Below are 25981 nucleotides of genomic sequence, written 5' to 3'. Positions count from 1 at the left end.
TCAACTGTCCAGAATTTTCTTCAGGGCCAATTTGACATCCTTATCCTGCAGAGTGTAGGTCAGAGGGTTCAGCATGGGCACAGTGCAGGTATAAAACCCTTGTCTTTATATGAGCCCCTTGGTCCATGGGACTCACAGATGATGACTGCAGGTACATGAATGTTGCAGATCCATGGAAAACAGCAACAGGAAAGATGTGGGAACTGCAGGTGCTAAAGGCTTTGGACCTGCCCTCCGTGGAGTGTATGTGGAAGGTTTTGTAGAGAATGAAGATGCAGGAGATAAGAATAGTTAAGACAGAAATCAGGACATTGAAAGAACTGTAGACTAGAGCCAAAAAATTGTTGAAATAGATGCTAGAACAGGATAGCTCCAAGAGTGAAAAAACATTGCAGAAATAATGGTTAACCACATTGGCCTTGCAGAAATAGAGTCTCAAAATAAGGCAAGTATGGAAGGTCGACTGAGTGATTCACAAGACGTAAACTGCTGCTGTGAGCTGGAAGCACCTATAAGACATGAATGCATTATAAAGCAAGGGGCTACAGATAGCAACGTAGCAGCCATATGCCATTTCAGCCAACAAATAACTCTCTGCAATAATAAAAAGAAGAAAGAAATAGAGCTGAGTCAATCATTCAGGGTAGGAGACGACATTTTCCTCTGTAACAAAGTTCACCAGCATTTTGGGGGTAATGACAGTGGACTGACAGAGATCAATAAAGACAAATTGCCAAGGAAATAGTACATGTGGGTATGCAGGTGAGAACTGACTCCCATCCGTGTGATCATGCCCTGGTTCCCCACTACCATGACCAAATAGATTCCTAGGAAGAGGAGGAAAAGGGGCAGCTGGAATTGTGGCTGTTCTGTGAGGCAGCGAGGATGAACTCACTGAGGAGTGATTTCCAGGGTCCATTTTCTTCTCAGCAGATTCTAATTAAAAAAACAGAAAATGAATGTATTTCTGTGTGTGTGTGTGTGTGTGAGAGAGAGAGAGACACACACACACAGAGACAGAGAGAGAGACACAGAGAGAGAGAGAGAGGCAGAGAGTAATTCTGTGGAGATCATTCTTTATCCTTCATCAGAGGACATACATGATGCAGGGAATTCTCCAGTATCTCCTACTACTCGAGGACAAACAATCATTCTGGTTGAACTAGAATAGAAATTATAAACATCAAGAACTTTATAATTAAGAAATTTCATAAAGTTTAAGAGAAACAACAATTTATAGATTTTTAAAGTCAGTCAACATGTAGATTTCTAGTATTATTTCTGAGTACTCTTCTTTCCTCCAAGTTTCTTTGTTGATATGTTGATATCATGCATGTCAAATGACATAGCATTTTCCTTCCATTTATAATAAATAATAGTAGTGTGTGCTTTCTATAATTAATGCAGGAGGATTCACAAGTCTGTGGAAAGTAGTTATATTAGTTGGGGCTGTCTTTAATAACATCTCAACTGAAAATACCTAAAATGTGACAACCAGTATCACTTCACCTGAGATCTGATGGACTAATGTCCCAGCTTCCTTCTCCCTGGACTTTGACTCCAGAGGGCAGACATGCAACTGCTTGGCAGACATCATGCCTATACCTCAATAAGTTTTTCCACACCAGGAACCATTCTTATTCTAATTTGGATAATCTTAGGGGTGAGAGTATAATGGCCTAAATACAAGTCATGTACTCCAACACTGTAACCAGGGCATCAGTGTACCAAGATTGATCTATGCAATTTGGACTTCATGATTTAAATGGTGGAGGTGAGAAAATGATTCTATTCTCCAAATCATAAAGTTCTTTTGAACACAAACACTAGGTGTTTGTATGCCAACCTTTTAAAAATATAGTCATGTATTTTGCATGTGTTCTCAATAGAATTCAAAGATGGACGAGATGTGGATGAGTAAAGAACATGCAAAATAAAATAAGTAATTTTAGTCTCAATTCAATACTAGTCAAAAGTGTGATGTATTTTTAAAGACCAATGTATCTTTAGATTTGCACAGGAAATGAGTAGCTTCTAAAAAATAGAAATTCATATTCTTAACACTCAAGTGATACTTGGCTATTGTGCTCAGTTTGAAGTAAAATACTGTAGGAAAAGCTACACAGTTTCCTAAATATGATCTAGAAATCAGTTATTTTAAGATGGCCAAAATAACTGAGAATTTTTTTTTCTGGCAAAGCAAAAATTCACGTGGCACAAGGCAGTTATTTCAAAATTCATCATATGGCAGTGAGAGGTACTGAACTTACTGTATACTTTCAAGAGACTGGGTAAAATGAACTGCCTCAAACCATGGGAAGAAATATTTAGTTTCACAGCAAAGACAAACATCCCTATCACCAGACACATCCTGAGCTGACAGTCATAAAGTTGGAGCACAGCCTGAATAGCCACGTAGACAGCAGATATTCTTTAAGGACACACCTAATGGGTAGTTGGATTAAATGTACTTCTATTATCTTCATTCTAATGGATCCTGAATATGGTAGACGTTAGAGGTCTGAATCCTCAATTCAACCCCATTCTTGCTGTGCGGTCTTGAGATAATATATCTACTTTCCAACTCTCCGAAAAACAGAAATACTAAAATCTACATTCTGTGTATATTCAGATAAATGATTCCTATGAGATGCTTAGCACAGTCTCATTTCTTTTTAATCTATTCAGTTTCTTTCCATTATATCTTTTGTTTCAGCAGCATTTTCGTTCCTGCAATGATAGCGGGTTTTTTTTTTCTTTAAGACATTTTTTTGTTCCTCCTTTCTACCTAAATATATACAATGATACTGAAATTTGAAAGTTTTACTAAATATTAACTCCTAAATATCAATATTTTCCAAGGTTTCCAAATGAAGTTTGAATACATTTCTGTCATTCAATGATTTATATCACCCAACAAAAAAATCTTTTAATTTCATGTCCCGTCAGGTATCACCTGATTTAACAATTACACAAAACAGCATTTGGTAGAATCTCTTTATTTGACTCATTATATTTCCTTATCTTCTCTTACACATTCCCAGTGTATCTGATGAAATTTATTAAATAGTTAGGTCATTAAGTTAAGGGCTTTAATAATGAAAATCCCAGTTAATAAGACCATTTTTATGTGCTGAGGAATATCCTTCTTATGTTTATGTTTCAGTTCAGTTCAGTTCAGTCGCTCAGTCATGTCCGACTCTTTGCGACCCCATGAATAGCAGCACCGCCAGGCCTCCCTGTCCATCACCAACTCCCGGAGTTCACTCAGAGTCGCGTCCATCGAGTCAGTGGTGCCATCCAGCCATCTCATCCTCGGTGGTCCCCTTCTCCTCCTGCCCCCAATCCCTCCCAGCATCAAAGTCTTCTGCAATGAGTCAGCTCTTCGCATGAGGTGGCCAAAGTACTGGAGTTTCAGCTTTAGTATCATTCCTTCCACAGAAATCCCAGACATGAACCCCCCTCCCTTTGGGAACACATGTACACCCGTGGTGGATTTATGTCAATGTATGGCAAAACGAATACAGTATTGTAAAGTAAAATAAAGTAAAAATAAAAATTAAAAAAAATAAAAAATAAAATATTAACAATAATGATATTATAAAAGAATCATAAAATATTATTTAAAAAATATTTCCCTTATTGAATTCTAACTGGAGAGAAAAAGAAAACATTTCACTTGGTAAATAAAGATATTTATCTAACTGAAAAAAAAAAAAAAAGAAATCCCAGGGTTGATCTCCTTCAGAATGGATTGGTTGGATCTCCTTGCAGTCCAAGGGACTCTCAAGAGTCTTCTCCAACACCATAGTTCAAAATCATCTGTATCAATTATTATGAGTTATTTATTGGCTTTTCTTCTGTACTAGACTGGAAACTCAATACAGTGCTTGGTACAATGCCTTATATACAAGTATCAATAAATTTGATTTTTAAATAAAATTATTGAAAGGAGTGCAGTGATAAGTTAACATAGAGCCCAAAACAAGTGAGTGAATCTCTCACACTGCGTGAGCGGAGGTGAGTAAACAAAGAAATACTGGCCATAAGTTTCTCCAGCGGAGACAGAGAGATGATAAGGGAAACTTTGCTCCTCAGGGAGTGTGAATATTAGAGTGAGGACAGAGAGAGACAGAAAAATAGCTACTCACATCTATTAGTGCACTGTGAAGGAGATGGTTGGATGGCATCACTAACTCAATGGACATGAGTTTGGGTAAACTCCAGAAGTTGGTGATGGACAGGGAGGCCTGGTATGCTGCAGTTCATGGGGTTGCAAAGATTTGGACATGACTGAGCAACTGAACTGAACTGAACTGAACTGAAGGGAGCTAGAACAGAAGATCAAATTTTTTTAAATCTAGGACTGAGACTCAGATACATCCCTCTTGTTCCCCTTATTCTCTTTTATTTCTCTGAAGGGAAAAATGGTCTGGTGATGCTGGTAGATAGTTCTGAGTACTAGGCTGGCAGGACTTCTTGTTGTAGAGTCATAAACTAGAAGACTCTGTTGTAATGATTTTGAGTCACTGGTCCTGACTTCTGTTGAAGGGGATTCAGTTCAGCCACTCAGTCATCATCTGACTTTTGTGAACCCATGAACCACAGCACGCCAGGCCTCCCTGTCCATCACCAATGCCCAGAGTCCACCCAAACCCATGTCCATTGAGTCGGTGATGCCATCCAACCATCTCATCTTCTGTTGTCCCCTTCTACTCCTGCCCTCAATCTTTCCCAGCATCAGGGTCTTTTCCAATGAGTCAACACTTCGCATAGGATGGACCAAGTGTTGGAGTTTCAGCTTTAGCATCATTCCTTCCAAAGAAATCCCAGGGCTGATCTCCTTCAGGATGGACTGGTTGGATCTCCTTGCAGTCCAAGGGACTCTCAAGAGTCTTCTCCAACACCACAGTTCAAAAGCATCAATTCTTTGGTGCTCAGCTTTCTTCACAGTCCAACTCTCACAACCATACATGACCACTGGAAAAACCATAGCCTTGACTAGAGGGACCTTAGTCGGCAAAGTAATGTCTCTGCTTTTAAACATCTTGTCTAGGTTGGTCATAACTTTCCTTCCAAGGAGTAAGCGTCTTTTAATTTCATGGTTGCAGTCACCATCTGCAGTGATTTTGAAGCCCAGAAAAGTAAAGTCAGCCACTGTTTTCACTGTTTTCCCATCTATTTGCATTTAGGTGATGGAACTGGATGCTATGATCTTGGTTTTCTGAATGTTGAGCTTTAAGCCAACTTTTTCAGTCTCCTCTTTCACTTTCACCAAGAGGCTTTTTAGTTCCTCTTCACTTTCTGCCATAAGGGTGGTGTCATCTGCATATCTGAGGTGATTGATATTTCTCCCAGCAATCTTGATTCCAGCTTGTGCTTCACGCAGCCCAGCATTTCTCATGATGTACTCTGTATATAAGTTAAATAAGCAGGGTGACAATATACAGCCATGACATACGCCTTTTCCTATTTGGAACCAGTCTGTTGTTCCATGTCCAGTTCTAACTGTTGCTTCCTGACCTGCATATAGGTTTCTCAAGAGGCAAGTCAGGTGGTCTGGTATTCCCATCTCTTTCAGAATTTTCCAGTTTGTTGTGATCCACACAGTCAAAGGCTTTGGCATAGTGAATAAAGCAGAAATAGATGTTTTTCTGGAACTCTCTTGCTTTTTCGATGATCCAGTGGATGTTGGCAATTTGATCTTTGGTTGCTCTGCCTTTTCTAAAACCAGGTTGAACATCGAAAAGTTCACGGTTCACGTACTGTTGAAGCCTGGCTTGGAGAATGTTAAGCATTACTTTAGTATCATGTGAGATGAGTGCTATTGTGTGGTAGTTTGAATATTCTTTCGGATTGCCTTTCTTTGGGACTGGAATGAAAACTGACATTTTCCAGTCCTGTGGCCACTGCCAGGTTTTCCAAATTTGCTGGCATATTGAGTCCAGCACTTTCACAGCATCTTCTTTCAGGATTTGAAATAGCTCAGCTGGAATTCCATCACCTCCACTAGCTTTGTTCATACTGATGCTTCCCAAGGCCCACTTGACTTCACATTCCAGGATGTCTGGCTCTAGGTGAGTGAAGTCAGTGGGCCCCTGCAAATGTTGGTTGATGTGAATGGTGACTTATAATCTGAGTATTGATGCTAAGAGTCAGATGAAGAACAGATAATGCTAATGATCTCCCATTAGGATTATATCCCACAAGTATCAACTCTTGGGAAAAGTTACAATTAGCAATTCCTTTTTCTCCCATTGACTCTCACGTGTTTACTTCAGTTCAGTTCAGTCGCTCAGTCTGGTATCATATTATTGTAATTTATTGTTTTTGTTAGATTATAGGTTGGAAGCAAGCCTGGGATAGGTCTTATTAGAAATCTGGTGAATTTCATGTCAAGCTCTATAAGAATTCAAAATTTTAGGGAATTTTTAAGACCTGCATTAAAGGAACCCTCTAAAGTGATTTTACACAAGAGATAAATAAAAAATCAGAAAAATATCTTTGTGTGCAATATTTGTTTGATATTTTTTTCTCATTGACCTATATAAACTGTATTTAGACCCCATGATGTATTTATAGAACAGTAGTACTTAAAAAATTGTAACATATAGGTTGCAGGAAGGTTTCAACTGGTTATTGTCATAACCCCAGGAAAATTTCCTTCTAGGTACAGTACGTTATTGACTTTATCTAACTCTATAAATAAAAAAAATATTGAGGAATCACATAGAAATCTGTCACCTAATGTGAAAAAATTTACTGATGTGTTTTGCTTAATGTATAGAGTAATAAAGAAATCATGTTCTGGTTCATGGTGGCAATCTAGGAAGATCCACAACTCTGAAACATTATAGGTTATCATATTTTCTCTTTATCTTGAAATTAAATTTTTTGAATTATAATTTGCATGTGGTAAAATTCTACATACTAAGAATTTTCTCAGTGTCAATATAGGTGAAGTTCTATTTTAATCTGGTTATGGGAAACCCTGGTAATCAAGGCTGGAGTAATCGAGTTCCAGAACCCACTGTATCTCCAGATTTGCTATGCTGACTCATCAGATAACAAATACACATATTATTTTTTAACACGTGTATGCTGCATGCTTAAAAACCAAGAGTTTTAGTTCAAGGATTTTGGGTTGTTGACTTTATTTAATGACTTAAAAAATCAAGTGTTCACAAGTTATCTTACCTGTATTGGGGCTTGATACTGAAGTTACTCAAGTTTATGCTTCTAAATTTTTGAATAGAAATAATTTAGGATGTTATCAGTTTTGTTGCAGATCTTTGAAGAACTATTCAAACATAAATTTAATTGATTTTAACTTTTGAAAGTCGTATGTAGCTTTTAGAGAAAGTAATGGATAATGACATTATGAGATATATATGGCTTCCTATAAATATTTTTAAAAAGGAAATGAGAAAATTATCAAGGTCTTTCTAATGCCAGGAACTATCTTAGGTCCTGCAGATACAGCAGTGAAATACACGCATGGGGATAACCTTCATGAACATTACAGTACAATGCATTTTGGACAATAAGCAGCCAAGTACACAACGAAAACAATAAATGGCATAGTAGGAGCATACAGGTTTGATCAATGTTACAAAGCATGAAGGGTTCTTAGCTCAGAAATTAAGCACTGGTAAGGATTTTGACATAAGAGAACCATACATTCATACAGTGTAATAAGCAATGGCTAGACCTAAAATATCATGCTCATGTCATGTCTGGTCACAAAAATATTCTTCTCTCAAGAATTTTCTTCAGGGCAACATTGACATCTTTATTCCTGAGGCTGTAGATCAGGGGATTAAGCATGGGCACAATAATAGTATAAAACACAGAGGACACTTTCCCTTGGTCCATGGAGCTCACAGATGATGGCTGCAGGTACATAAATGCTGCAGATCCATAGAAAATAGTGACAGCTGAGATGTGGGAGCTGCACGTGCTGAAGGCTTTGGACCTGCCCTCCATGGAACGAATGTGGAGGATGCTGGAGATGATGAAGATGTAGGAGCTGAGGATGGTCAGGATGGGGGCAAAGATGTTAAGTGCACCAAAGCATAGAACCAGTATTTCGTTGACATAGGTGCTAGAGCAGGAGAGCTTTAGGAGAGGTAGAAGATCACAGAAATAATGGTTGATCACATTTAATTTGCAGAAATGAACCCTAAGCATGCAGCCTGTGTGAGAGAATGCACATGCCAATCCCATCATATACACTCCCGAAATGAGGGACAAACAGGCCTGATGTGACATGATGGAATTATACAGCAAGGGGCTACAGATGGCAACATAGCGGTCATATGCCATTGCAGCCAACATGTAGCACTCAGAGGCAGCAAAAAGGAGGAAGAAGTAAAGCTGAGTTATGCATTCAGGGTAGGAGATGGTGTTCTTCTCTATCACAAAGTTCACCAGCATTTTGGGGGTAATGACAGTGGAATGACAGAGGTCAATGAAGGACAAGCTACTGAGGAAATAGTACATGGGGGTGTGCAGGTGAGAACTAAGACCAATCAGTGTGATCATGCCCAGGTTCCCCACCACCGTGACCACATAGATTCCTAGGAAGAGGAGGAAAAGGGGCAGCTGGAGTTGTGACTGTTCTGTTAGCCCAGCAAGGATAAACTCAGTCACTGAGGAGTGATTTCCTTTTGCCATTTTATCTGGGAAGTTTCTGAAGGAGAGAGAGAGAGAAAGGGACAGCTTTGAAGACGTGTCTTTTTTATGCTTTGTTTATTAAAGTTACCTCACATAGAAGGTTAACTGTTTGAATATTTCCTTGGTTTCTCTGAAAAGTTTAAACTCCAGATAAGTTTTCTAAACAACATTTTCTTAATAAAATGTTTTTACAGTTTGACAGAAAATATATTAAGCTATTTCACTTACACATTTTTCAGCCATAATAGTGATCATTTTACCTATTTGAATGGCTATTCCATAATTGAAACATTCACTTATTTTAAGCACTTCTTTTCCCAATTGAGGACCCAAATCTTAGAGGACCTATTAAAATGACAGAAACTGGTTGAGCATCAACCTGGAGTGAGCAAATCTCATGTAAGTGTAGAACCTTTTATTAACTAGAATTTAATTTCTGTCAGAGAAGAAAAGAGACACATCAAAACAGATTTTGTAATTATTTTTTCTGATAATTATAAAACATGGGTTTCTATGTAAAAATCTTCAGTTTTTAATGTTTTTTTTTTTTTTTTTTGGAAATAAAACAGCACAAACAACATTCACTGTGAACTAGTCCACTGTTGGCATGTTTGTGGACTAAATGCTTTAAGAAAAGATATATGAATTGTGCTTGTGAGTTAAAGTGCAAGTATCTGCATTTATCTACTGACTCATCAATTACTACTTGATAATCTTTGAATAGTAAGATAATCTCATTGTCTAACTAGAAAAGATTAGCAGTCTGAAAATGGTAATAATAACAACAGCTGTTTTTATTGTTGTCATACCATGCTATTATTTGGAAAATAGAAGATAATTACACACTTCAAAATACAGAAAGAGCACTTATAATGGTTAAACTTTTTCTTTTTCATCTTTCATTAACTAAAAAGGTATTAAAACTAGTCATAAAATCAGGGGACATAGAATCAGAAATGCAGTCCCCTATTGTGTTAAGCAGTAAACAGATTATCATTACATATGGGTAGAAATAAAATAGAAAAATTGTTACTTGAATACAAATTAAAATGAAAAAAATCTAAATTGTTCTACTTCACAGCTAAATAAAAATAAAATTGAAGTGAATCTTAAATCTAGGTATAAAGATTAAACTGTTAAACTTTGTGAGAAAACACTAAAGAATATATAACGTATTGGACTAGTCTAAGAATTTGTTAGAAAGAACACTCATACATACTAACCAATATAACCAAATAATATAACCAGTCTAACCAAACAATATTGATAAATTCTTTTTATTCAAATTAAAAACTATTCCTCAAAATACATTATTAGAATATCAAAAGCACTATGGACTGTTATTGAGAGTATGAAATATAATACTGAAATGATAATAACATGAAGACAGTCAAACAAGTTAAAAATAAGAAAACTATGTGAACAGATATATCACAGATGAAGATAAAAGAATAATTAACAAGAACATAAAAAGATCCTGAAATCCTTATTCACCAGAGAAATGAAAACAACACTAAACCATAATGGGAAACAACTGCAAGTCTAACATGTTAATATCTGGCCTATCTGCCTTCCTCCTTGTATCTGGGTTCATTTAAAATATACATATACTGTCAGAAAATGACTTTCTTTCTAGATTCCAACCTATCTCAAGTCAGAGGAATTTTACAGTGAGGACAATATTTTAGTTTCTCAATGTGAACATGAAAGAGACTCAACTTACCTTCACTTCACACAGCCAAGTGTAGCTGGCTCTCATGATGTTATCGTGGGTAAGATGGAGTTCTGTGGGCTGGTCACTCTTCAGTGAGATATAAAACATATCTGAACACAGAGTGTCTGTTAATTCAAGGACTCCCCAATATGGTTTGATCATCAGAGTCACCTAGAGAGCTTAAAGTATCTGCAAAAATAATGACTGTAAAAATGTAAACATGATTATAATTAAGAATAAAATTTCCTGAATCATTGTCCTTATACTCTTTTGCTCTGGGATGTTAGTATTTGCAGAAGATCAATGATAAACAATTTTTGCTTCTATTTCTTCTCCTAAAGATTACCTTTACAGCTCAAAATAATTCACAGACTCTTGGTACTTCCAGAGTTAACAACTTTCAACATTTTATTGAAATTCCACTTTATTGCATAAGCAGTACCACCTTGTAAATTTTACTCTAATATTTGATACTTATATTTAAAAAATATCTTTTCTTCACTTCTTTTTTATCTTTAAAAATGTTCTCAAAAGTTGTTATTCATCAGCTCTCCAAATTCTCTCAACTTATCTGGAGAAATTTTTATTACACATTTTATAACAACATCAGAATTAGGGATTCAGAATCTTTGAGGATTTTAAAAGATCTGAACTTTTAATAAAGTAATTTAAAACAAGCAAGCCAATAAACCTGCCAATGTAATTCTGATGATTAGCCAGGTTTGAGAACTACTGAATTAGAAGACACAAAGTCAGTGTAGTGGAATGTTTTAGGTGGAGAATTTGAAACATTCTGTTTTTTTTCTTTATTTTTTCTTTTGTCTTTGCATTTTTTTCCTTTCTTCTCTTTCCTCCTTTTTATCCTTCTCTGCTCCTTCTTTCTTCTTTCTCTTCTCAGTAATTTAGCAAAAATTCATGAGATAGCATTTACCAAAAAGCAAGGTCTATTCTAGAGTGTGAAAACTACACACATAAAATTAAAGATGATATTCATCATAAAGTAACATAATATGCAAAAACTGGAGTGAAAACTCAGAGGGCCATGCAAATTTGCATAGATCTACTAATGGATTCAGAGCTAGGGAACAGAATATTTGGGAATTTTTATTTCAAAATGTCTTCTGTTATTTATTAGTCCTGACACAATGTCCATAGGATCTACCTATGAGAGTCTAAATATTTCTTTGGAAACAAGTTATTGTACCCTACTTACATAAGAATCAATTAAAGATAGAGATTTCCCTATCATATATAGATAGATTAGATATACTAGAAAAATTAAGAATTGGATGTGTATAGCAATGCCAATTAAGTAGCATGGCCACTTAAGCAGGGTTAAGTCTTTTGTCAAAATATGAGATGAGATCACTAAACATTAAAAATGACAAAATACTTTTTAATGGCCTTTCAATATTTGAATTTTAAAGGGGATAGGAAGAAGTAAAGGTAGAAAAGAGCAGTTGGGGATCAAACTCTGTCTGTGAAATTTTTCTTTTCTCAGTGAAGCTTGAGCTTGAAGATTGCCAGTCCCTTCTGGTGTAGTACACACTCTGTGGTCAACAAAACTGCTGAAGTTCCCACAACCTAGTCCCTGAGGAAGGACAATAACTGGAAAATTGAATAGAGACACTAAAAATACTTAAAACAAATAAACTGAAATTTAGCAAAGCAAAGAGTTGTTATGTTTAAAATTTAGATTAAAAAAACCAAATTCTTTGTATACTGGTTATAGCTTTGGGTGCAATTCACCTGAAAAGAATAAGGTGTCAATTCATTATTAACTCAATAAAACCCACAAAGTAAGTGGCTGGTTAATAAATTAGTTTCAGATTACACTTGTAGAAACACAATATCTCGAGTATGATCAGTAGTAACCCCAATAATATAGTTTTCTAACACTAGTTCCATGGAACTGCAAAGCCACAAATCATCATATGGGTTCGAAGGTCTTGGGTTCTTAACATATCTGAAAGAGGGGATGAACCTACTTCCTCATGTGTTAAGTTGGTCACCACTGGTCATATGCAGCCTGATCCTTAACCTGTCAATTCACGCAATATTACCACTTTCTATGTGTGCAATTAGGTTAGGAAGCACTGTGCTACACTTACATTATATCTGGAGTTTGGAGTTATAGAAATTCTTTTTAAGGCAAGACATCAACAAGATAAAAGGCAAATAAAAACTGTGAAGAACTTAGAAAATATGTGAGGATAATGGAATACAGATCTAACTGCAGCATGCCAGGCGTCCCTGTCCATCACCAAATCCCGGAGTTCACCCAAACCCATGTCCGTTGAGTTGGTGGTGCCATCCAGCCATCTCATCCTCTATTGTTCCCTTCTCCTCCTGCCCTCAATCTTTCCCAGCATCACGGTCTTTTCAAATGAGTCAGCTCTTCGCATCAGGTGGCCAAAGTATTGGAGTTTCAGCTTCAGCATCAGTCCTTCCAATGAATATACCCTTCACTATATACAAGGGAAATTTTTCTAAAAATTGGGGTTCTTAGAAATGGCAATTCTTGATCATTGAATACACTTAACCATAAATCAGATAATGAACCACCAGGGACGTTAGGGAAAGGATTTTCTTCATGGCTTTTAAGACAAAGTATGGATATCTACACCACCTCTTGCCACTCTCCAGACTCAGTTTGTATCTGGCTCCTTTCAGTTTTAGGTTGCATTCAAATTCACAACATTTTGTTTTTCTAGAATAAGTCAAATTCTCTCAACTTATCTATATTTTTATTTACTCATGCTTTCATCATTTCACATGAAAAAAAGTAGTCTTACCAACCCCATTATCTCTATTGTCTGCTAATTATTTTTTCTTTTCTAATCTCATTTACAATTAATGTCATCATGAAAACCTCCAATTCCTTGAAATTGGTTAGACTTTCTTACTACAAGCTCAAGAATCTTCCATTTCTAAATAGCATGTTTTCAGACTGAAGTTGGTCTATAAATCAGATGAACAAATCAGACTTATTCTCCTCTGGTCAGTAAGCAGCCTACATCTGGCACATTATAGCAAGTTAAAAATATGCTACAAATAAATTGATAATTATATGAATAACTGTATTGTGGAATATTTGCCTAAATGCCAATGGTTATTACTTTCATAATTAAAGTCTCAAAAAGAGAATGTAAAATCAACACACCTTTTTTCTTCTGGAAACCACAATGCCAAATCTCGTTGGAAACATGCTCTTAGGGAAGAATAGTACTAGTGTGAGTGTTGGGAGTGATAGGTATCCAGCATTCTGCTGTCTTTAGTGCTGAGAGGGCAGGGACAACCCTGGTCTCAGAGCCACTTTTGAAGCTGATCTGCATCACAGGTCAGCATCTCCAATTCTAAGTCTTTAGTGTGTTTTTTCAGCTTCAGGGTAGCAAACATCTGCACCTTTCTCAGTTCTCCCCTGAGTGGTTGTGGTCACTGTGCTATGAAGGTGTGTCCTTGATTAAGCTATGCCAGCCAATAAATAACATGGAGTAAAATACTCTCCAAGGGTTTCCATTTCTCAGGAGACAAGCTCTTGAAAAAGAAGCAATTGCAGTTAACATGTCCCCAGTTGACCTGTCCCCAGATTTTTCCTTCAAGAAGGATTGTTTGCCAATCCTGAACTCATCAGTTAGTGATAAAGATTTCTTCACAGGATCACCTGGGGACTTTTTTTTAAATGTAGATCCTCATCCAGTGGTTTGGAGGAGTATTTGAGACTTTGAGATTCTGCATCTCTTACAAGCTCCTTGCCAATGCTACTGGTTCCCAGTCCACTTTGTGAATAAAAGGTTTTAGAGGATCATGGCTCATCTTGACAAATTGCATGCATGAGTACTAAGTCACTTCAGTCGTGTCTGACTCTTGAGATTCAATGAACTGTAGCTTGCCAGGCTTCTCTGTGCCTGGGATTCCCCGGGAAATCATACTGGAGTGGGTTGCCATACCCTCCTCCAGGAGATCTTCCTGACCCAGGGATTGAACCTGCATCTCATATGTCTCCTGTATTGGCAGGCTGGTTCTTTACCATTAGCACCACCTGGAAACCCTCCTGACAAGTTATCTTAATGTTAATAAGACAATAGATTTTAAAATAATGAAGTAAACTGATTAAGCTTGTACAAGAATGCATTTAATTCATTTGATTGTAAATAGGAAATATAAATATTGATTCAAAAGTCAAACCTATATAAAATTGGATTTAAGTTTTCAGGTAAAAATTCAAAATATTTATGTTATATTTGTTTTCTTTTGAGGTCCTCACTATTAAAAATTCTAGTTGCTATATATAAATAAACATTTTATTAGGCACCTTTGTTTCTTATTCCTTCTATTTTCATATTCCTTCTATTTTTTATTTGTTTGTATATTTTCATTTTTTGTTCCAAAATCAGAAAATGGGAAATAATATAAGGTTTAACTTAATCAAAGTAAATTGGATACTCAAGTGAGGAGAAATACTATAAAATATAGCTAAATGTATCAGTTCAATTATTATTACCAGTTTACGCTTGCATGCATTCGTATTTCTCAATTTTGGATACTCATTTCAAATTAACAAGGGAGTTTATTTTATTATTATTTCAATACCCATGGTACACCCTATGTCAATAAAGTCAAAATTTTAAGAGTATAACATAAGATATCAGCATTTTTTGAAAACTTCTAAACCTTTAATGTGCATAGGAATAACCTAAGGATCTTGATCAAAAGTGGTTTGTGATAGCAAGTCTCATAAATGGCTTGATATTATGCATTTTAAATAAAACCTCTCAGATCTTGTTACTGCTCATCTATGGACCTCTTGGAAAAATGAAAGGTAGAAGATCTGTTGTTTTGAATAACTTCCCTGGAGTTCTTTCAGATTTAAGTAAGGTGCCCCCCAATTAAAAAGTTTCTTTAGCATTGGATTTGCTGTGGCTGCAGGATTCTGGGATGTTTGAAGGGCAATATGTGTGTCTGGAATGCCACCTTATAGGTGAGCAGACAATGATTTACAGTTACTTCTGTGTGCTGAATAAAAAAAGTGAGAAAGAGATTTTGGAGTTTAGTAAAGGTCAAGGCTGTCTATTATCACCCTGCTTATTTAACTTGTATGCAGAGTACATCATGCAAAATGCCTGCCTGGATGAAGCACAAGGTGGAGCCAAGGTTGCTGGGAGAAATATCAATAATCTCAGATATGCAGATGACACCACCCTTATGACAGAAAGAAAAGAGGAACTAAAGAGCCTCTTGCAAAGGTGAAAGAGGACAGTGAAAAGCTGACTTAAAACACAATGTTCAAAAAACTAAGATCATGGCATCTGGTCCCATCACTTCATGGCAAATAGATGGGAAGAAACAGAAATAGTAGACTCCAAAATGCAGATGATGCCTGCAGCCACAAATTTAAAAGACATGTACTCCTTGGAAGAAAAGCTGTGACCAACCTAGACAGCATATTAAAAAGCAGATACATTACTTTGCTGACAAAGCCTGCCCAGTCAAAGCTTTGGCTTTTCCAGTAGTTATGTATGGATGTGAGAGCTGGACCATAAAGGATGAGTGCCGAAGAATTGATACTTTTGAACTGTGTTGTTGGAGGAGACTCTTGAGAGTCCTTTGGACTGCAAGGAGACCAAACCAGTTAATCCTAAAGGAAATAAATCCTGAATATTCATTAGAAGGATTGATGCTGAAGCTGAAGCTCCAATACTTTGGCCACCTGATGTGAAGAGCTGACTCACTGGAAAAGACCCTGATGCTGGGAAAGATTGAAGATAGAAGAAAAAGGAGGGCACAACAGAAGATGAGATGGTTGGATGGCATCCCTGACTCAGTGGACATGAGTCTGAGTAAGCCCCAGGAGATGGTGAAAGACAGGGAAGTCTGGAGTGCTCCAGTTCCTGAGGTCACAAAGAGTCAGACATGACTGAGTGAGTGAACAACAACAACAACAAAAGGTCAGACACAGAAAAGATGTACACAAAAAGTAAAAACAGATATTTTTCCTATGACTATACATCCTGAAAAGCGTTAAGAAACCCATAGATGCCATTCTTTCAGTTCTAATAGGGTATATGTTCTGATATATTGTTGTTGTTCAGTTGCTCAGTCGTGTCTGACTCTTTGTGATCCCGTGGACTGCAGCACACCAGGCTTCCCTGTACTTTCCTTCCTCTCAGAGCTTGCTCAAACTCATGTGCATTGAATTGGTGATGCCATCCAACCATCTCATCCTCTGTAGTCCCCTTCTCCTTCTGACTTCAATATTTCCCAGCTTCAGGGTTTTTCTAACAGGTCAGCTCTTTGCATCAGGTGGCCAAAGTACTGGAGCTTCAGTTTCAGCATCAGTCCTCCCAATGAATGTCTGGGGTTGATTTCCTTTAGGATTGATTGGTTTGATCTCATTGTAGTCCAGAGGATTCTTAGGAATCTTCTCCAACACAGCAATTCAAAAGCATCAGTTCTTAAGTTTGTGCTTCCAGGTTATGGAATCAAGATTGCACAAGCAGAAAGAATATATATATATATTTGTGTGTGTATGTATATACATATATATTCTAGAATATATATATATATATAGCAGAGTAGGAATCATGCCTGAGACAGGAGGTTTTTTTAAAAATCATTTTTCTAAATTAATTTTAATTGGAAGAATAGGGGTTTTAATTATAGCCATTTATCTTCTTTCAATATACTGATTAAAATTAAATCATAATAGAGCACTTGGAAAATGAATGTCTGACATCAATGAGTTAACGGATAATGGGATACAAGAGTAGTAAATAATATTATGTTATATGTGTTTTTGTTACATAATTAGACACTACAGGTGAATAAGGTTAAACACTTTCTAAAGAACATTGACCTGTTATTAATGAGTAAATGTTTTGAACTGAGAAGAGACAGAAGACAGCTGAGTATTTAGAATTTCATGAGAATTTATAGTTGTTGCTTAGTCTCTGAGTCATGTCCGACTCTTTTTTGACACCCGTGGACTACAGACCACCAGGCTCCTCTGTCCATGGAATTTCCCAGGTTAGAATATTGGAGTGGGTTGACATTTCTTTCTCTAAGGGATCTTCCTTACCCAGGGGTTGGACTCACTTGTCCTGCATTACCAGGCAGATTCTTTGCCACTGAGGTACCAGGGAAGACCCAGATTTATAGTAACCAGATGGTAAAATGCCCAGAAGCAAATAAGGAATCATATAAAGGGAAAGAAGAAATGTTTCCGAGATAAAACTGATGTGAATGGCAATTATTTGTAAATTATAGCTTTTTTGGCTAATATGAGTAGTTTTTCCATAAATAATACAGCATTACTCGTATAAAGATAAAAATGTGTTGGGCTACTTTTGTAAAAATTGTTGGTGTTGAGCATGAAAATTTGAATCTCTTTAGTGAGTTTCTGTCATAAGATTCTGCAGTAACTCTCCAACTGATTTCTTTTTCCTTTGATTAAGACAGTTTTGAAATATTTTGATTATTTTCATTATATCAAAAGAAACAAAAGTGATACTAAGATTGGAGAGAGAGAAGAAAATGACACAGTCTTATAAGGAACTGTAGGTTAATGTTCAGAAGAAAATTACTGGGAAGGCCTTAGACTTACCCATAATTACTTGGGGCCAATATATCACTTTGAGTAAAATCACAGATTCTGGAGCCAGACATTCTAGACCCTTGTCATTTATTATGTTTGGGAGCTTAGACATTTACTGAAACTAAATAAGTGTCAGTTTATTCAGATTTCAAAGTAAAATAGCACTAGGGCTTGCTCTGAGAGAAACCTGTAAATATTAAATGAAGTCATCTACTTTAAAGTGCTGGGCTTTGTGCTTGATATTTTATACTATTTCAATCATGTATGTTATTATTTTATGATGATCATCATAGTTGTTGTGGTTTGTATTTTTTTTTAACCAAACTGGAACTTCTTTAATTCTTAAGACTCTCTGACTTTATTCTTGTTATTTCTCCATACATAGTCACTGTAACACAGGTTCAATGGAAGTGGCTCAGAGAGAATTTGGGAAAAGCATTATATGAGAAAATGATTCTGAATTTCCAAAAATTTGAACAATAAAACTAAAGCATTGTATATCCCAGCAAACCAAAGACATATTTCTGATATGACACTATGACATCGAGTCTATTCATCTACATTTTCCGCTGTCCAGAATTCTCTTCAGAGCAAATTTGACATCCTTATTCCGCAGGCTGTAGATTAGAGGGTTTAGCATGGGTACAATGCAGGTATAAAACACAGAGGACACTTTCCCTTGGTCCATGGAGCTGACTGATGATGGCTGCAGGTACATAAATGCTACAGATCCATAGAAAACAGCAACAGCTGAGATATGGGAGCTGCAGGTGCTGAAGGCTTTGGACCTGCCTTCAGTGGAGTGGATTTGAAGGATGCTAGAGAGGATGAAGATGTAGGAAGCAAGGATGGTTAAAACAGGAATCAGGATATTAAAAGCACTAAAGACTAGAGCCAATAATTCATTCATGGAGATGCTAGAACAGGATAGCTCCAAGAGTGGCAAGAGATCACAAAAATAATGGTTAATCACATTGTCCTTGCAGAAATAGAGTCTAATCATAAAGCCTGTATGGATTGCAGATTCAATGATGCACAAAATATAAACTGTCACTGTGAGCTGGAAGCACCTATAATAAGACATGATGACATTGTAAAGCAAAGGGTTACAGACGGCAACATAGCGGTCATATGCCATTACAGCCAACATATAACATTCTGCAATAATAAAAACAATAAAGAAATAGAGCTGAGTCATACACTCCGGGTAGGAGATGATATTCTTCTCTGTCACAAAGTTCACCAGCATTTTGGGGGTAACGACAATGGAATGACAGAAATCAATAAAGGACAAATTGGTGAGGAAATAGTACATGGGGGTGTGCAGGTGAGAACTGAGCCCTATCAGTGTGATCATGCCCAGGTTCCCCAGCACTGTGACTGAGTAGATTCCTAGGAAGAAGACCAGAAGGGGGATCTGGAGCTCTGGTTTCTCTGTGAGCCCAGCGAGGATGAACTCAGTCACTGAGGAGTGATTTCCAGGGTCCATTTTCTTCTCAGCAGGTTCTAAGTTTAAAAATAAGGAAATGAATGTATTTTTGTGTTGGGGTGTGTGTGTGTGTGTGTGTGTGTGTGTATGTGAGAGAGAGACAGAGAGAGAGAGAGACAGAGAGAGAGAGAGAGAGAGAGAGAGAGAGAGAGGGAGAGAGAGAGAGATTTATGAACATAAGCATGTGCATGTGTGTGAGGCAGAGAGTAATCCTCCTGAGATCATTCTGTAATGGTCATCAGAGGACATACATAATGTGGGGATTTCTTTAGCTTCTATTGTCATTCTAGGACAAACTATGATTCTGATTGAACTAGAATAAAAATTATAAACTTCAAGAATCTTATTATTGAGATATTTCATACAGTTTAAAAGAAACACTGATTTCTGGACTTTTAAAGGCAGTCAAAATGAACGTTTCTACTATTATTTGAGCACTCTTCTTTCCTCCAAATTTCTGGATTCCAACCTATTTCAAGTCAAAAGAATTTTACATCACGGCCAAGGTTTTAGTTTGTGAACATGAACGTGATATAATAACTTATCATCACTTCACATAGTCAAGTGGCACTGGCTCTCATGATATGCTCGTGGGTAAGATGGAGTTCTGCGGGCTGGTCACTGTACAGTCAGATGTAAAAGAACATATCAACACAAAGATGGTCTGTTAATTCAGGATTCCCCAATATGGTTGATCATCAGAATCACCTAGAGAGATCACATTTATAAAAATAATGAGTGTAGAAATGTAAACATATAATTGAAAATGAAAATCTTTAATCATCTTCCTTAACATTCTTTACTCCAGGGATAGATTAATCTCTGTAGAATAGCTCTGATAAATCATTTTTTCTTTCTGTCTCTTTGAAAGATTGCCTCTACAATTTTAAATAATTCACAAATTTGGTACTTCCAGAATTCCAGAATTTTATCAAATTTCTCTTTTATTATATATGCTGTTACTTTAGTTAAATCATTACCACTGCCTCTTTTTAGTCTGATATTTGATAGTTTTATTTAAAAAATGCCTTTTCTTTTTGCTCTTTATCTTTAAAAATGTCCTCAAAAGTGTTTAGAATCTTGGAAAATTTTAAAGATCTCAACACCTGATAATCAAAATAATATAAAACAAATAAGCCAACAAAACTGCCAGTGTAATTCTGATGATCAGTGAGGTTTGGGAACTACTGTGTTAGAAGACACAAAGTTCATGTAGCAGCATGTTTTAGGTGGAGAACTTCAGAAATTTTTTTTCTCCTTTCTTTTCCTTTTATCTTCTTATTTCTTTCCCCTCTCTCTTCCCTTTCCTCCTTTTCATCCTTCCTCTACCTCCTTCCTTCTTTCTTTCTTCAATAATTTGGCAACAATTGCTGAAACAGCACTTCATTTCAAAATGAAGTTTAGAGTATAAACATTACAAAAACACAGTTACTTACCTTATGAAATTCAAATTTTGATATTAAGAGGGCCTAATATTCATTATAAAGAAGCATAGTATGAAAATAAAATAGGAGCGAAAACTCAGAGGGGCATGAAAATTTGAACAGCTCTCCTAATGGATTCAGAGCTAGGGAATGGAATATTTTGTAATTTTTGTTTCAAAATGCCTTCTGATATTTATTAGTCCTGATTCAATGCCCATCTTATAGACCTAATGTAAGAATTAGGTGTATGTAGGAATGACATAAACCCTGTTTATATGGGGTTTCAGTCGTTTATTAGAATGTAAGATGGAATCACTGAACATTAAAAATGACAAAGTTACTACTTACTGGCCTTAGCTTATTTGACTTTTAATGGGGATAGGTAGGAATACAATTAGAAAAGAGCAGTTGGTACTCAAACTCTCCGCTGAAATTTTTCTTTTCTCAGTGAAGCTTGGGCTTGAAAATCGCCAGTGCCCCCTGATTAGTGCACACTCTGTGATCAACAAAACCTTCCAAGTTTGTACGACTTAGACCCCAGGGTGACAGCAACTGGAAAAATGAATAGAGACACTGAAAACAATTAAAACAAACAACTTGAAGTTTAGCAAAATAAGGAGTATTTACATTTAAAATTTAGATTAAAAAACCTAATCATTTGAATATTGGATATAGCTTTGTGTGCTATTCACTTGAAAAGAATAAGGGATCAATTTTTTTATTAACTCAATAAAATTCACAAAGTAAGTGACTGGTTAATAAAGAAATTAGTTTCAGATTACACAATGTCTAGAGTATGATCAGCAGTAATCCCAGTATGATGATTTTCTAATATTAGTTCCATGGAACTACAAAGCCACAGATATGAGGAAGTGAGATAGAACCAATGAGTTAAGCTGGTCACCACTGGCCACATGCAGCCTGATTCACTTAACCTGTCACTTCACACAAATATTACCATTTTCTATGTGTGCGATTAGGTTGGGAAGCACTATACTACCCTTAAATTATAAATGACTTTGGAGCTTAGTTACGGATATTCTTTTTAAGGAGAGATACTGACAAGATAAAAAGCAAATAAACACTGTAAAACTTGAAAAATATTTGAGATGTTGGGATAATTAACAGATGTCGTTATATATCTCAAGGGACTCTAAAGAGACAAAAGACATTTTATGTACGGCATTTGAAAGATCTAAGAATACAAGGAAAAATATTCTAAAATTTTGAGCTCTTAGAAATGTCTGTTCTTAATCAACGAATACATTCAATCAGACTCAGTTCACATCTGATTCCTTCTGGTTTCAGAAACTTACAGTCAAATTCAGAAAATGTTCGTTTTCTGGAATAAGTCAAATTCTCTCAACTTATCTAGATTTTTACTTACTCATATGAAATAATAGCCTCACCAACCCCATTCATCTCTATTATCTGCTACATAGTTTTTTTTAACTAATCTCATTTAGAATTAATGTCATTATAGTAGTAATAGTGTTAGCTGCTCAGTTATTTCTGACTCTTTGTGACCTCATGTAGCCCACCAGGCTCCTCTGTCCATGGGATACTCTAGGCAAGATTACTGGAGTGAGTTACCATTCTCTTCTCCAGGGGATCTTCTCAACCCAGATATCAAACCCAGTCTCCCACATAGCAGGCAGATTCTTTATCACCTGAGCCACCAGGAAAGCAGAATATCATCATGAAAACTTCATATTCCTTCTAATTGATTCGACTTTCTTACTACAAGCTCAATAATCCTCCATTTTCAGACTCCAGCTGTACTATAGATTAAATGATGAACAAGTCTGACTTAGTTTCCTCTGTATCCAAGAAAATATCCCACATTTGGCACATCACAGAAAGTTTAAAAACATGGTTTATGAATAAAGTGACAATTTTATGAATGAAGATGTTGTGGAATATTTGCCTGAATGCCAATGGTTATTACTTTCATAATTGAAGTCTCAAATACTAAGTATAAAATCAACACACTCACCTTTCTTTGTTCCTGGAAATCTCAATGCCAAATCTATTTCACAATGTGCTCTCAAAGAATAGCACTAGTGTTAGTGTGGGGAGTGATAGGTACCCAGCATTCTGCTGTCTTTAGTGCTGGGAGGGCGGGCCTGACAGCCCTGGTCTCAGGAGTCACTTTTGAAGCCGTTATGCATCACAGATCAGCATCTTAAATTCTAAGTCTTCAGTGTGTGTTTCTTCAGCTTCAAGGTAGCAAACATCTGCACCTTTTTAGTTTTCCGTTGAGCAGTTGTGATCACTGTGCTATGAAGGTACATCCTGGATTTAGCTATACCAGGCAACAAGTAACATGGATTCAAATACTCTCCAAGGATTTGCATTTCTCAAGAGACTGGCTCTTGAGAAAAGAGGCAATTGCAGGTGAAGTGTCCCCAGTTGTCAAACATTTTCCTTCAAAAGGTATTATTTGTCAATCCTGAACTTATCAACTAGCAATAAATATTTGTTCACAGGCTTCTGCTAAGGATTTTGTTAAACTGGAGATCCTGATCTGGCCAGTCTAAGCTGGATCTGAGATTCTGCACTTCTGACAAGCTCCTACCAATGCTGTGGCTTCACCATCTAGACTGTGAATAGTAGATTTAGAGCATTAGGACATATTCTGAAAATTTATCCTACTGTTAATAAAGCCAGAAATTTTAAATAATGAATTAAAATCATTTTTCATGTAGTATATATATTTAATTGTTATAATAATAGATAATATAAATAATTGATTCAAAAATGAAATATATATATAGAATTGAATTTTAGAGTTTTATGGGCAAGAATACAGAATATTGATGTAATGTTTTTTTGAAGTGGTCACTAATAATAATTTTACCTGTTAAATTTAAATTTTAAATTTAAATTTTACGTGTATATTTAATGAAACAGTTTATTATAAGCAATTATGGTTCATAATCCTTCTTTTTTATATACTTTGACTTTTTTTTTCCCCAAAGCTGAAATACCTGGAAGCAGTCTTAGATTGTAGCATGATGTAAGATAAATTGGAAACTCACATCAGGGAGCATGTATAATATATGATTAAATGAATTAGGCTCAATTATTATTATTATTTTTTAAGATTTAAAATGTTTTATTTTTTATTTTTTTTAAATTTTAAAATCTTTAATTCTTACATGCATTCCCAAACATGAACCCCCCTCCCAGGCTCAATTATTTTTAAAAGACTTTACAGTTGGGCAACACAGTGCTTCTCAATCAATTTCCACATTAAAATTGTGGAAAAACTCAGTCATTTACTCAAGTGAAATAAGCTTCAATTATACTAGAGCTTGCCTTAAGGGAATACAATAAACAGTTACCCATTTGAAAATAGGGCATAGTGTTTATATTTCATAAAATCTTTTATTATTTGTTGTATTTATTGGAATATAATTGCTTTACAATGTTGTGTCAGTTTTTCCTTTCCAACAAATGATATTTGTTTTTCTCTTTCTGCCTTCAGTTCAGTTCAGTCGCTCAGTTGTTTCAGACTCTTTGTTACCCCAAGAATTGCAGCACGCTGGGCCTCCCTGTCCATCACAGTCTCCCGGAGTTCACTCAAACTGCCTCCCATTGAGTCGGTGATGCCATCCAGCCGTCTCATCCTCTGTCGTCCCCTTCTCCTCCTGCCCCCAATCCCTCCCAGCATCAGGGTCTTTTCCAATGAGTCAACTCTTCGCATGAGGTGGCCAGTACTGGAGTTTGAACTTTAGCATCATTCCTTCCTAAGAACACCCAGGACTGATCTCTTTTAGGAAGGACTGGTTGGATCTCCTTGCAGTCCAAGGGACTCTCAAGAGTCTTCTCCAACACCACAGTTCAAAAGCATCAATTCTTCAGTGCCCAGCTTTCTTCACAGTTCAACATTCACATCCATACATGACTACTGGAAAAATCATAGCCTTGACTAAATTGACCTTTGTTGGCAAAGTAATGTCTCTGCTTTTGAATATGCTATCTAGGTTGGTCATAACTTTCCTTCCAAGGGGTAAGCGTCTTTTAATTTCATGGTTGCAATCACCATCTGCAGTGATTTTGGAGCTCAAAAAAATAAAGTCTGACACAGTTTCTACTGTTTCCCCATCTATTTCCCATGAAGTGATGGGACCGGATGCCATGATCTTTGTTTTCTGAATGTTGAGCTTTAAGCCAATTTTTTCATTCTCCTCTTTCACTTTCATCAAGAGGCTCTTTATTTCCTCCTCACTTTCTGTCAAAAGGGTGGTGTCATCTGTATATCTGAGCTTATTGATATTTCTCCCAACAATCTTGATTCCAGCTTGTGTTTCTTCCAGCCCAGCATTTCTCATGATGTACTCTGCATATAAGTTCAATAAGTAGGGTGACAATATACAGCCTTGACGTACTCCTTTTCTTATTTGGAACCAGTCTGTTGTTCCATGTCCAGTTCTAACTGTTGCTTCCTGACCTGCATATAGGTTTCTTAAGAGGCAGGTCAGGTGGTCCGGTATTTCTATCTCTTTCAGAATTTTCCACAGTTTATTGTGATCCACGCAGTCAAAGACTTTGGCATAGTCAATAAAGCAGATATAGATGTTTTTCTGGAACTCTCTTGCTTTTTCCGTGATCCAGTGGATGTTGGCAATTTGATCTTTGCTTCCTCTGCCTTTTCTAAAACCATCTTGAATATCTGGAAGTTCACAGTCCACATATTGCTGAAGCCTGGCTTGTAGAATTTGAGCATTACTCTACTAGGGTGTGAGATGAGTGCAACTGTGTGGTAGATTGAGCATACTTTGGCATTACCTTTCTTTGTCACACTTCTCTGAGAGAATGTGGTTCACTGGAGAAGGGAATGGCAAACCACTTCTGTATTCTTGCCTTGAGAACCACATGAACACTATGAAAAGGCAAAATGATAGGATACTGAAAGAGGAACTCCCCAGGTTGGTAGGTGCCCAATATGCTACTGGAGATCAGTGGAGAAATAACTCCAGAAAGAATGAAGGGATGGAGCCAAAGCAAAAAAAAATACCCAGTTGTGGATGTGACTGGTGATAGAAACAAGGTCTGGTGCTGTAAAGAGCAATATTGCA

General features: G+C 36.5%; 2 protein-coding genes and 1 pseudogene across 2 annotated transcripts; all 3 read right to left on the bottom strand.

Annotated features, from left to right (window-relative positions):
• Window positions 1-1594, bottom strand: LOC102176766 (annotated as a pseudogene).
• Window positions 7741-8676, bottom strand: LOC102176396 (olfactory receptor 8G1-like). The gene has a single exon (XM_005699563.2). It carries the CDS (start codon window positions 8674-8676, stop codon window positions 7741-7743), a length of 936 nt encoding a protein of 311 aa, XP_005699620.2.
• Window positions 18538-19520, bottom strand: LOC102176499. The gene has a single exon (XM_013975799.2). It carries the CDS (start codon window positions 19471-19473, stop codon window positions 18538-18540), a length of 936 nt encoding a protein of 311 aa, XP_013831253.2. The 5' UTR covers window positions 19474-19520.

This window comes from Capra hircus, chromosome 29 (genome assembly GCF_001704415.2).
Source record: "Capra hircus breed San Clemente chromosome 29, ASM170441v1, whole genome shotgun sequence".
NCBI classification, from domain to species: Eukaryota; Metazoa; Chordata; class Mammalia; order Artiodactyla; family Bovidae; genus Capra; species Capra hircus.
Note: the sequence above shows the minus strand (reverse complement) of the source record. Positions and strands in the feature narration are given on the sequence as shown.

Bases quoted from the DNA above. Each gene is read 5' to 3' on its own strand.
- LOC102176396 (XM_005699563.2), bottom strand. From the start codon at position 8,676: ATGGCAAAAGGAAATCACTCCTCAGTGACTGAGTTTATCCTTGCTGGG.
- LOC102176499 (XM_013975799.2), bottom strand. From the start codon at position 19,473: ATGGACCCTGGAAATCACTCCTCAGTGACTGAGTTCATCCTCGCTGGG.